The following is a 13,838-nucleotide window of genomic DNA, read 5'->3' on the forward strand; positions in this document are numbered from 1 at the left end:
AAAACAGTTTGCCTTTTTTTTCTCAGAGAGTTAGCATTGCTAGGCAACGGTAGCGCCACATGTCCGAAACGTTACGTAAACTTACGTATTAGGCGTGACGTCTTTACTTTTCTGATTCATATTGAAACATTTTTATTGTATATCGGAAGTCTGTTGCAGTGTTTTAACAGCTTGCTTGACTACAGCTATATCCTTTCCGGTAAATATGGGAGGCGGCGATAAGAAAGAAACGGGGCTAAACCGGAGGAGGGGCTTTAACGGTAAAAAAGCTGGCCCCGATGATTCACGGTGGAGTACCCGTTGACGGCGCTGCGAGAGAAGGAGAGTGTTGTCATGGCAGCCAACATGTTCTCACTGTGGCTGTCATTAGGTAAGTTTATATCTATATATTCTCTTTTAATGTTGCTTTTATTGAGCGAAACTTAATTACTTTTTAGACATTTTATTGGTTTGATGCAACAAACTGGTTTTACTGTAACAAGCCAATTCAGTAGAGAAGTATGTTGGAATGTGGAATAATTATATCCACTTATTATAAAGATATAAACTGTATCTCTGTGTGTAAAACTCTGCATAAAAAAGTTTTTTATATATCAGCACTTATATAAACTATAATATGTATTTAATCATGTAGTGCCGAAGACTTCCTTTCTGTAACATGCAGTTAACTCAGACTGTCCAAAACTGGTTTATGGGACATGAGCTTCAGTGCTCAGGGGCCCCTGGGGGAACTAATGTAGCCTTGTGTTTGAATGTATTTAATATTAACATTGATGTGCTTTTGGTGTGTAGTTTGTCTGGTGCACAGCTCTGGGATGTTGTCTCACGTGCAGCAATATGAGGTGGTCAGACCTGAGAGACTGCAGGGGAGACACAAGAGGAGCCCGCGAGACATCCAGGTAACCCAACCTCACCTGTACATCACACTACACAACACACACTATTCACAAAGTGGTACATTTACTGTTTATTTATGCTAACTAATGTTTTACGTACTTTTTGATTTAACTTTTATTATTTCTTTAATTTACTAACATTTAAAAGACACATTTTATTTATTTTCAGTTGCTATTTTTAATTTACTTTTACTGTACTTATTGATACATTTGATACACACACACACACACACACACACACACACACACACACACACACACACACACACACACACACACACACAACTATGTAATGGTGACATTACCACATACTTTTTCCATTTCTGCAATTATACTAATGTCTATAATATGTAAGAATATGTAATATATGCTATCTGTTGTAGCTCTACTCTACGATAAACCAAAATTGTCTCTGCTCTACTTGTTACTTTGCAGATAAGGAGTTTAGATCTAAATATAGCATCATTATTTGCATTTTATAGATGAATACACCCAACAATACACCATTAAAGTTTTACTTACACATTCATGCATCAGCAATAATCCAATAATATACAGTATGTTCAGTATAATGATAGAACATTATAAAAAGGGGAAATTCTGTATAATGAGTACTTTTACTTTTGATACTGAAAAGATATAGATATGAAATTAATATATAATTTATAATCATAATAACTTGGTGCTTTTGTAAAAGATGTAAGTACTTCTTCCACCACGGGAAATTGTAGTAATTGTTAATGGTTGTCATGTGACTGATGGACTATTTTCTGCAGCTCTATCCTGATATGGTGCAGTACAAGTTGGCCATTGAAGGGACCAACCACACAATTCATCTGGAAAAAAACAGGTAAACATGGTTTAATTAAGTATTTCAAAATTTTACCGTATATATATTTTCTTTTAGATATTTTTGATTTTAAGTGTATGAAAAGGATGTTATTGATGTTTACGTCTGTATTTTATAGGAATCTTATTGGGAGAGGCTACACAGAAACACACTATTCAGGAGATGGAAAACGAGTGACGTCATCACCTGATCAGGTGAGATTTAATCATAAATATACCATATTCAGTTTTTCATTTGCTGCCCAGTACTATTCTCAGACATGAAATATAACAATAATGGTATTTTTAAAAAAATCTCTTTTTGCCCTAAATATTAGTTAAATTTAAAAGGATTTTTTTTACAATAGAAAATGTAAACTATTTTATAATCTAAAAGATATGCAGACATTTCTGTTATAAATACTACTATTTTATCTGCATACTTGAGTATTTTTCTTAATTATAAAAGTTCTGGTAACATCAAGAACTTATTTGTTTCATCTTAACAGTGAAGTTGAAGTTGAAGTGAACCAAACATGATAAAAATCTGACATTCCCAACCTGTGATACATGATTTCATGAACATTAAAAACAAAAGAACTCTTTGTGAATAATATATTTGAAGTAAAATCTGATATAGGAGCCAACATGTGTCATCACACTGTCTGATTTATATCTAGGAGCACTGCTACTATCATGGACATATTGAAGGCGTGACAGACTCTGCTGTCAGTGTCGGAATCTGTTCAGGCATTAGGTAAGTAGTTCAGAGTTTACAACTTGCTTCATGATATTTCGTAATCAGTTTTTAAAGTGTTTTTTTAAGCCTGTGTTGATAAGTGCTGTTCATAGATGAACGCAAATATGCTAAACAACACAATTTCTATTAGTCTTGCAACATTTTGGCCTAATTTGACCTCAGAATATCCACAAATGAAGCGTTTTTCTTGTTCTTTTCCTGTATTTGTAGTGGCTTTGTGAGAGCCCGGCAGCAGGTTTACCTGATAGAGCCTCTGGGACAGTCAGACGATGGAGATCATGCCGTTTACAGACAGGAACACCTGAAGATCAGCGGCACTCCCAGCTGTGGATCCTCCTCCAACACCACCATGCAGTACGACCAGGACGAGGACAAGACCCCTAAGCTCGCTGGCCTCTTCAGATCCAGATCATGGGTAGGTTTATCTCATTCAGCCAGGACATTATGGATCTTTAAATCTCCTTAAAACGTGTTCCAAGATGTATGAAAATACTCATAGATTAGAATATGATAATTTATTAACAATGTGGATAGAAAAAGATAATAAAGACAAGTACTGAACATCTGCGATAATAGATGCTTTATAAAAACATACCAAAGGTCACAGTCTGAACTTTTTGTGCTTTTTAAAAAATGTTGATTATTTGTGTCCTTTCAGAAATCTAAACCCATCGCAGAGCTGAAGCGGTTCGTCGAGCTGTTTGTGGTGGTGGACAACACAGAGGTAAATATCACTTCAACTCCTTTATAGCTTTTATTCCATCAGTAAATAAATCTCAGCATATGTTTGTCTTTTCTCTTCTTCCAGTATAAACGATATGGAAGTGGGACTAAATCCCGCATCCTTGGAGTCATAAATCACGTTGACAAGGTAGGGTTTTTTCAGCTGTTTGTCTGGTGCTCTGCCATCGCTGCTCCAGTTTACTCATTTTTTTGAAAAACGTCTCCTCCTCTGCCTGCAGTTGTATCGACCTTTGAATATTCACGTCATGCTGGTGGGTTTGGAGATTTGGTCCAATAAAGACTACATCGATGTTGACATTAATTCAGAGACTACGCTGGACAATTTCCTTGTGTGGCGCCAGGCTGATCTTCTGCAGAGGAAGAACCATGACAACGCCCAGTTTGTGACGTAAGGATCGTTTGTAGATTCCTGCCCAGATAATGAACACAGTTACATCACCAGTTTAACCTAATGTTCACCTTTTGTCTTCAACAGGGGCAAAGATTTCTTCGGGGATACAGTCGGATTGGCAAACAAGTTCGCCATGTGTACAGAAAACTCAGGGGGAGTCAATCAGGTGTGATTAATGACCTCTAACTTACATTAACCCTTCAACAACAGGAGATTAAGGGATTTTAAAGATGAATTTCAAGTGACAGCTCTGCATTTCTCCACCAGGATCACCACAACAACCCAATTGGCCTCGCCTCCACCATCGCTCATGAGATGGGACATAATTTTGGCTTGTCCCACGACTCTGCGGGCTGCATGTGTGGTCCATTATACAGCAGTGGGAACTGTGTGATGGCAGACAAGCTCAGGTAAATGACCTACTTACTGCAAGACTCTGGTTCATCTGCATGTATTTTTAAATTTTTTTTACAAGATACAAGAAAAATGTTAGATGATTTTTTTTTGTGTTGCCTGTTTGAAAGGATCATATTTCAGCTGGAACATTATGAACATTCATAGAGTATGTGGTCTTCGTTACGACCTAGATTTCTCAGTTCGAATGAAGGGCAATCTTACTGCCTGCTCCATAAAGAGATGGGTTTCCCAGTTTGGTCTAAAAGAATTTGACTTGCTTGCACAGAGCCCTAACCTCAACCCCATCCAACAATTTTGGGAACTGGAACACCTGATTGGGAGCCAGATCTTATAACCCTAACATCAGTGGCTGACCAGTCTGCTCTCGTGCCTTAATGGGAGAAAATCCCTGCAGCCAGATTCCAACATCTGGTGGAAAAACTGTTATAGCAGCAGATTAATGCTCATGATTTTGGAATGACTAGTTCAACAATAACATATGGCTGTAATTTTCAGGTTAGGTTAGTTTTTTTTTTAGCTCAGTATCTTAGGTGTTGAATATTTTTTGCTTTGCTCCTCTTTAGGATAGGAAGTCTAGCGTTCCCAGAGTTCTTCAGCGGCTGCAGCGAGGACCAGCTTGCTGAATTCTTGGCGCGAGCTCAGCCTGGGTGTTTGCTGAAACCCACCTCTGTTAATATCATCACTGTGGGTCCTACCTGCGGCAACGCCATGCTTGACCCAGGAGAGGAGTGTGACTGTGGCACAGTGGAGGTAAAACTTCTTCTTCTTCTTGCGGAGTAGTCACTTTTTGGACATTGGAAAATTTAAATATATCCTCTGGTGAAGGCAGATACCATTTTAGCTGTATGTTGGGTGTTTCTGTTTTAGTGGACTGGTGTGGTTTCCTGTAAGGGAGGCTACAGCTAATATGAGGGAAGGTAACCCCAAACTGGAGTTTAGCCATAAAACTAAAGATTTTAATAGTTTTCCTTTACCTTCATGTCCTATCAGATTCTTGGCAGAGATGATGCTTGCGTGGGAGATATTAGAGAGTCTGTTCCTGTTCGAGGTGTAACTGGAAACACAAACATAACACAACTGAAAGGGTTTCTTTTTCTCTTTCTAGGAATGCAAGAACACTTGTTGTGATGCCTCAACTTGCCTTCTGACTGCAGGATCCCAGTGTGCCCATGGACAATGCTGTGACAACTGTCAGGTAGCTTTTAATTCAACTTTTTTCAGCCAAAAATCCAAAATAAACATTTCTGTTTTGTGAATTGCTTCAAATGATATAAAAGACCTCTCTCTAGACTGTTGAGTTTCACTGTCAGTGGATGTAGCGTGCCAGCTCCATAAAGGCCAATCATTCAGACACACCCTGCTGACAGCTGAAAACTATGGGCATTTAAATAGCGGCAGGAGGTTTGGACTTACAAGCAAATTAAACAGCAGCAGTTCAATAATAATAACAGGAAACAGAGGGTGATATCCTGCTGTTCATAAGCTGTTACTCACCACATCCTTCCTCAAAATGACAGTTTCAAGGACTGTGAGAGGTGGAGCAAGTCATAGAATATCACATAAATACACAAGGTTGTTATAAACCCAGACTGACTAACATTACATACTAAATCACCTGAAATATACTCTAATTCACAGTTCAGACAGGCAGGAAATATATGCAGGAAGTCAGCCAGTGACTGCGACCTGCCTGAATACTGCACTGGAGTGTCTGGGGATTGTCCTGAAGATAGCTTCGAGATGAACGGCAAACCGTGCTACGACCAGGCAGAAGGCTACTGCTACAACGGCCAGTGCCCCTCACATCAGCAGCACTGCTGGAGGCTGTTCGGACCAGGTACACCCAACACGCTGCTGTCAGTGCGGTTATTCAAGTGAACACAAAGTCACTGCTTGCACCAGTTTTCATTTTATCTGCAATAGTCTGAGCCTTAAGGAGCTCCAGATATTCATCTATTTCCAGCAGTTTCAGTAAATTTCAGCATCACATGGTGGAAATGAATCTTTCCAAGTTGGATACACATTTACTAGTGGCCGTTTTATTACATAAGGGACTACAAAGAGTTGAATTAATAGCACAGTCACATAAAATAGGAGAGTCTCTGCATCTACAAAAGCTATTTGAAGACTTGTTTTAACCATGTCTATAAATAATAACTTCCCATCATCATGGCTGCACTGCTCAATCAAATGGAAAAATATTCTACAGGTCTTGAGCATCATTTTATACACCTTGTTCCTGGAAAGCAGAAGAAAGTCAGCACACTGTTGCTCCCAATTCAGGTATAGTTTTAGCTACAGTGTGCAGACTTTCTTCTGCCTTTTACAGATTTAGGTCTTTGGTCCATACACCTTTTTCATACACCTTTTCCCCACATTTGGTTCTTTGGAAACTTTGGGACCTTCACTGGAATTTAAAATAACGTTTTGTGGGGTATGAGTAATGTTTGGCTGCACAGCATGAGTTTGTAATGACAGCAATGCTCTTATGGAAGATCATTTATGCCAAGAATAAAATAAAAAATGTTGGGAGTAATGAGGAACGCCACAGATTTTCCACATCAACATGTTTTTCCATTACTACTGTCTGTGAGAAAAGTACTATAAAGCCTTTTGTATCTCTAGAGGCAGCTGTGTGAAATCTGATAAATTTCCTCAAGTGATGTCAGTGCTAAACTATTATAAAAAAACCTCTTAAAATTAAGAACTATAATTTAGACTATTTAGTCAAATTTATAAGATATATAGTACAAACTTAATAAATTAAAATTATCTCATAATTTTGACAAAATGATCACATAGATCATCATAGATTGAAGTATATATTCTCTTAATTTCGATTTATTATCACAACATTTTGGCAGAAATAGTGTTCGTAGTTCTAAGAGGTTAACTATAAATTCTTACTTCTCTCAGGGACCAGAGTCGGAGCAGAAACGTGTTTCGGCTTGAACAAACGGGGCGAAGAAGGCGCTAACTGTGGGAGGAGCAAATTTGGCTACACCCCGTGTAGTACACAGTACGTACAGTATCATCAGCACTTTCACCCTGCTAAAGATGTTAGCTTAGTTTCTATACAAATGTCACAAAATGCTCCTGAATGATACAGTGCTGAAAAGGCACAGAATGGCACATTAGAAGTTAAGATTTAGCGATGATGAAATAAGAAAAAAAAATTATGTTTGTGCAGATTCTTGATCAATATGTTTATATTTCTTTCTTGCAGGAATCTTAAGTGTGGATCTATATTTTGTGAGGGAGGAGGCGATTCCATCACAGGTAAAAGAGCAGCGTACAATGTGTACGGCTTAGAGTGTAAACTAGCTGTGGATGACGACAAGACAAGAAGCCTTGACATGGTGTCTGAAGGAACCAGATGTGGAATGAACAAGGTAGACCTTTCAGCCGAGAGACATATCACATTTTTTAAATTTATGTTGGATGTGAATCAAGCATTGTATTCGTGCACAGGTTTGCCTCAACAACAAATGCATGGACCTCGCAGTTTACGGGAAACAGGAGGATTGTGCAAAGAAATGCAACAACAACGGGGTTAGTGATTTATTTGAGAGTTTAAAATGAGTTGTAGCTGTTTTGGGTTCGATGACTCAAATCCAAGTGCTTGACTCAGGTCTAAATTAATGTTTTATTGCTTTTTATCTTTAGGTGTGTAATCACAAGAAGGAGTGCCACTGTGATCCTGGCTGGGCTCCACCTCACTGTGACATCCAGTACGCAGATTTACCTCAAGGTAAAAAAAAAACACTTCACTAGATAGATTTTAAGACAGTAGATATGTGCAAATTACAACTGTCAACAGGTTTATTTGCTAAATACAAAATCGTATTTAGTTTAAACTTAAGGTCGGCTTTTAGTGAGAGGTACAGACAAAAACAGGTCACACCTGCTCATTGAATCATTCTTCCAGTAAGTAAGAAACATCAATGATTCATTATGAGTGAGCACCTATTTCTTCCCACATTGACTTCATTCTGTTCCTGATATATCTTTAACTTCACCCCCCTTAAAACACTCAGCTTTTTCTCGATTTAGTTAAGCCAAACACTGTGTATCAAATCATTGAAAAACAGCATTTATGTAGTTGCCTTTCAGTTCTTCCAAAAAATTAGATTTTTTTTATTGCACAAGGATGTGATTACTACAATTGTAAAATGTAGGGACATGTTACCCGGAAAACCTTTTGCGCAAAAATGTTAGTTCTCACGGTGAACGAATAAAAACAAATAAAGGGGAAGAAGATATATTGTAACACAGTGAAGAACAACATTGTAAAATACTTCAGCTCAGGGTGTGTACAGGACTTTTTTTTCTACCTTTTCCCAGAACGTGGCAAAGAAATACTGAAACTAGTATTTCCAGTGAACTGCTTGATTGTGAAATGAAACATGTTAAAGTGAAACCCCCCCCCCCCCCCCAAAAAAAAAATATCTCTGCCAAATTATTGTGAAAGATGTTGATTAACAAAATGTCAGCATAATTTATAACTCCTCAGACAAATAACCGCCACTTTTCTACCCAGATGTTTGTGTTTTTTTAGCCATTTGAGTCAATAAATGACTGTTTGGAGTTTCATAATCATGTGGTTTAACTCCATGTCGATGGAAAATGTCATTAGTTTTGCAGATATTCAATTATAAATCAAAGTATTTGATGTTGTCGCTTGATAAAAAGTCAGAGATGAACAAAAAATATTACATTTTATACTCAGATGAACTAAGAGTGTATGAGAACATTTCATGGAAGTCCATTCTCTAGTTTTTGAGATATTTTAGTACAAAATGCTGCACTGAATGACTGACTCTGATCCCTAGAGCCTTGCTGCTAGTATGACTAAAATGAACTTCCTTACTATAAATGTAGCACTCTGTACATATGTGTTTTTCCCTCATAAAGTTTAATTTTACATACATTATATAGCATGTAATAAATTGTTGAACAGTGAATAAGAAAAGGATTATAACAACAGATTCAGTGTATCTTACAGTGCAGCTATAACTAAACCTAAGCTGTAACTGTTATTTCCTCTGTCTGTGCCTGCAGGTCAGAACGGGATAATAGCCGCGGTGTGTGCGGCTCTGTCCGTTGTCATGGTGATCAGTTTATTGATCGCAGGGCTGATGTGCTGTAAGAAGGAAAACATGGACAACTACACCTACAAAAGGTAGGTTTTTTTTGTTTTTTGTTGTTTTCTTTCCCCCCCAAGGATTCATTCTTTTGTGTGTGATTTCTGGCTCAGTTATTAGTCTGCTTCCCGGCTTTAAGCCCCCCCTCACCCTCCAGGCTGAATGAGTGTTGTGTTCACAGGAAAGTGCATTCGGCCCCGGGCAAGTTGAACCCGATGTTCCAGGAATCAAATGTGAAAGAAAGACCTCAGATCAGCCAACCCACTTTCATGACAACAACAGCTACACGAGTCTGCTCTCCGCTGATTGTTACCGCGACTCCGAACAGAACAGCTCCACAGGTACTGAGCAGTGATACAGTATCAATTAATCAAAATTCAAGAAGTTTAACATATATGTGCAGCTTATAGATTTACAGTTAAAAGTTTTAAAACATTCACTGTGATTTTTCTTTTTCTTCCAGCCACCAAGGAATTTCTCTTCAGTGTCGTCTACTTCACAAACTCAGTCGGTAAGCTTAAAAAAACCCCATTCTTGCTATGTGATCTGATGCATAATGCAAACTAAAGATCGTATTCAGAGCAACTTTAGCTGGCTGCTTAAGTTCAAGAGGTAAATTAAATAATACATAAAGAAAGTTATCTGTATTCAGACTTGTGGCTGCAAGCACATTAAGGAGATGTTCTTATTGTCAACTACAGAGGAGGATGTTAAAACTCAATTAAAACATAAAATTCATTTAATTAAAGGCTCACTAATTTACTAAAACAGTTGAGCACTTTAGTCTTTAGCAAAGGTAATTTTTCTATACAAAACAAAAATGAAATTGTGTGTAAATCAGCTTATCTGGACATATTTGTGACATTCATGAATCATATGTATGAAATATTACTATAAAATCAGTGAATCGCTGAAATATCCATACCAGATTTCAACCATGAGCATGTGTTTATGTTTCATTTCTTTTATACCACAGACAAAACCTCTACCTCCATCTAAACCTGTACCTCCATCTAAACCTTTACCATCTCTGAGTAAGACGCAGGTGAGTCATGCCAAATACCTTCAAGTTATCTCACAGGTCTCTCTTTATATATAGAGGAGAGGAAGTACAAAATTGCTGAGATTAACTGATTCACATACTGAAAGAAAATGAATTGACTACAGTTTGGATAATAATTTAAAGAGGACATATTAGGGCTGGGTAGCGTTCCAATCCAAGTACCCTTAAAGTGATACCGATACTGATTGAGTGCGTCATTTGAAACCCATTAAACAATTCATGCACTTGTTTTTATCTAACATAACAGGCGTGTAGTGTCACCACACTTCAGAGCGTTCAGGTGGCATCTTGGCTGCTGAACTGCTAAGTTTGCTAACTCAAATTCACCTCGACTTCACCACCACAGACGGGTTGTAGCTGCTGTGGCAGTGGGCCAATCATGTCGCATTAAATCGTAGAACGCTTGTGTTGTGATTTGCCTTAAAGAGACAGGAGCTAAAACGACCTGTAAGAGACAGAGGCTGAACCGTGGATGTATTATCAGAGCTGGATAGCGTGCCGTCGCTCAGCCTTGTAGTCAATTTTCTCCCAGTGGTCACTCGTGGTATTGCAGTGAGAAATCACCCCCCCTCCCCGTGACCTAAAAAGCATTTTCCACATAGACCACCACTTTTAAAGAGACGTCTGTAAAACCGCTGACACCTCGACCTCCTGAATAGCAAACACGGTCAATTATGACTCTTTCTATCATGAATTTTTTTATCCCTGGAGGTTTTATATTTGTTTTGTCCATTCCAGCTCTTATAATACATACGTGGGCTGAACTGATAAGCTGCATTAAGAGCCAGTAGCAGTTGTTTGGAATGTAAATCATGCAAAAAAATATTTCAGCAGAGCCTCAGAGTTTAAATATAGACCCAGAAATGTGCACGACATGCATGTAATGTATCAAACAAGCAGGAATGCTAAATACTAGTTCAAGCTTCTCCAATGTTAGAACTCAATGCCTCTTTTGGGCTCAGAGAAACTTTAACAGGGACTTTTGTTTTTTGACTTTTTATAAACAAAACAGCGACTACTATAACCTACAACTATATTTATATTTTGTATACTACATACAGAAGATATTCAAACTCATTATGACCTACTGAGTCAGTCTCCTTACCCCTTAAGACTTAAAGTGTGTGGAGGTTTATCGCTCCCTCGTTTAAATAAATGCCTCAATCGAGCTCAGATGCTTTGTTGGTTTTATTTGTTTAACACATTATTAACAACTAATTAGGGTCAACCAGTTAAAATCAGACAGTAAAAAACACTAAACAGCCGCAGGAGTAAATACATTAATAAAAGACTGAGTTATGGAGACACTTTTAGGTTTACTGTACATTAAAAGAGATGTACAATGACGTTTTGTTCTATATCTGTTCCTCACATCTTTAGACTGATTTGTGTACTGCTGTAGCTTGTGGATTCGCCTCTGGGGATCAATAAAGTCTTATCTTCAAGTTGTAGCCCAATTTCAGTCATGGGTTAGACTGTTTCTTCTGTTTTGTGGGATCAACAACATTAAAAAACACTCTGCTCAGTTTGTAGGTGCAGATGTAACAGCTACACATTCATAAATCTATCATCTAAAATGTTATCTTTGTTTTCCTTTTCAGTGTTTGGCAGCCAAACCAAGTCCTCCTCCTGTACCTCCGGTCAAGCCCAGTCCTCCCTCAGGCGCCCGAATCAAACCGTGCGCTCCTCCTCTGCCCCCAACAAAGCCACAAGTTCACAGACTCACATGAAACTCTCATTAAAGGAGTCGAGTTTTACCAAAGCAGCAGACATTCGGCGTGCAGTCGTACATATAGAATCCGTTTTGGGGATCAGAGCGGTGAGTCACGGGGGACAAAGAGTTCAATCTTTGTCTTCAAAAGCCTTTAAAGACGTGGTGCGTGACCGAGGCTTCACCGACTGAGAATGTCTTTGATGACTCAAAACCAACAGCCTCACAGCGGCTGTGGAAAAGTGATTTTTTTTTAGGGGGGGTAATTAACTGCTGTTGCAGTTCATATTGTTGTGAGCTTGTAAAAAGATCTTCCTGCTAACTTTCTTTTGTAATGAGTTTTCCATTAAGTTGCCTCGTTGCACTTTCAGGAGCAAACTGGTGCTCGTATGAAACTTTACTTTTTAAATATTTATTTAATATTTGTGTTAACTGTGTCCAAAGCCAGTCTGTGCCTTCTTTAAGGTTCATCGTGTTTTGCACTCTACTTGAAAACTAATGAATGGTACATACAGTATGGGAGTGAAACCTTTACATGCTCCTTTGTTTTCAGTCCCAAGGAGGGAGTATGACCGAGCCTCGAGGAGCGATTACTTGTGTTTTTGTTTTTTTACTGCACTGATATTTTTCTAGGCCAACAGTCACTGAGTTTAAACCTTGTAGGTTGAATTGAAAATCAGCCGTGCACCTGTGACTGATCCAAAAATACAAAATGTTAGTCGGTATGATCTGAATTCCCTTTCCTGATGTGTCATGTATGATTGAATGTAAAAACTTTGTCATGAGGCCTTTAACTGCAACAAATAAAGTGCACTTTACTACAGAAATGTGATGACTGTCTGCTTTAGCTGATAACACATTTTATCAGTGTGTGAATATGAAACATGACGGAGAACTTTCTTATCTGCAGTGTTTTCCTCTTTTTGTGAAGTTACATTTTTCTCAATGAAGTTCGTTAGTGTCGACATCTCACTGCTGTCTTCATCTATCCTCTTTCTTTTTAACATTTTATTAACCTACTGAGAGATGCTCTATTGTTCTTCCCAGCTTACAGTGTCTGCATCAGTTAACACTTAATCCATATTTATTGCTCTCTAGTGAGAGACGAGAGGAAATGGGCAGAGAAGCAGTGATGAGTCAGAGCTCTGCGGCCGGCCTCGGACTCCCAGTGTGAGCTCCCATCATCTAGACTTCCTGCTCAGGCTCCTCTAATAGTAGGATACTAAGAATAGTAACAATGATTATTTAGTTTATGGATTCCTTTTCCAAACGTAAGTGCTGAACAGTAAAAAATGCTCCAACAGAGTAAAAGGCAAAATAGATATAAGTATTAAACAAGTATATAAGCAAGTATACATTAGATATAAAACTATGAGGAGCAAAGAAAGAAAAAGATCAAAACATGATTTAAAAAAAACAACGTAATTTAAGAAAAGGGATAAAATATTAACAATATAACCAAGTGACTTATCAGCAAAATCTTAAAATCAATTATAAAACTCACAAAGAGCAAAGATACAAGCTGAAAAAGAACAGATTAATTGAAGTGATTAAAGCCTGATTGATAAACCTCTCACCATTGGTATCATTTGAGTCTTTCAGCTGATAAGTAAGAAGTAATCACAGCACACAAATGTCAGTAATATGTATAAACATGTATTTATGGATAAGATTCAGGTATAAATTATGTGAAAGTTTCACCTTTTACTTTATTTGTTACCCTAAGACAAATGTCAAATTAGACCTGCAAAGATTAGCTGACTAATAGGAGATCAACTGAAAATCAACTATTTTGATACCTGAATAATTGGTTTAGTCTTTTTTTTTTTTAAAGCAATAAAATCAAGTATTCACTGGTTGTTGTTTCTCAAATGTGACGTCTGA

The 13,838-nt window shown here is 37.9% G+C and overlaps 1 protein-coding gene across 1 annotated transcript; it reads left to right on the plus strand.

The window, feature by feature from the left end:
• The first annotated feature begins 331 nt into the window (after positions 1 to 331).
• On the plus strand, positions 332 to 12,774 carry adam8b (ADAM metallopeptidase domain 8b). Its single transcript, XM_062442441.1, has 23 exons — positions 332 to 370; positions 793 to 899; positions 1,673 to 1,746; positions 1,865 to 1,940; positions 2,405 to 2,481; positions 2,695 to 2,899; positions 3,143 to 3,208; positions 3,293 to 3,355; positions 3,447 to 3,616; positions 3,704 to 3,785; positions 3,887 to 4,029; positions 4,600 to 4,786; positions 5,142 to 5,231; positions 5,675 to 5,873; positions 6,953 to 7,055; positions 7,263 to 7,428; positions 7,508 to 7,588; positions 7,703 to 7,787; positions 9,098 to 9,218; positions 9,362 to 9,521; positions 9,644 to 9,691; positions 10,157 to 10,225; positions 11,845 to 12,774. Exons 1-23 carry the CDS (start codon positions 334 to 336, stop codon positions 11,971 to 11,973), a joined length of 2,538 nt encoding a protein of 845 aa, XP_062298425.1. The 5' UTR covers positions 332 to 333; the 3' UTR covers positions 11,974 to 12,774.
• Positions 12,775 to 13,838: the final 1,064 nt, after the last annotated feature.

The sequence above is a fragment of the Scomber scombrus genome, chromosome 21 (genome assembly GCF_963691925.1).
Source record: "Scomber scombrus chromosome 21, fScoSco1.1, whole genome shotgun sequence".
Lineage (NCBI taxonomy): Eukaryota > Metazoa > Chordata > Actinopteri > Scombriformes > Scombridae > Scomber > Scomber scombrus.

Excerpts from the sequence above, each read along its gene's own strand:
- adam8b (XM_062442441.1), top strand. The coding sequence starts at position 334 with ATGGCAGCCAACATGTTCTCACTGTGGCTGTCATTAG. Across the intron at positions 2,900-3,142 it reads TCTTCAGATCCAGATCATGG|AAATCTAAACCCATCGCAGA; the intron begins GTAGGTTTATCT and ends GTGTCCTTTCAG. Across the intron at positions 9,692-10,156 it reads CTACTTCACAAACTCAGTCG|ACAAAACCTCTACCTCCATC; the intron begins GTAAGCTTAAAA and ends TTTATACCACAG.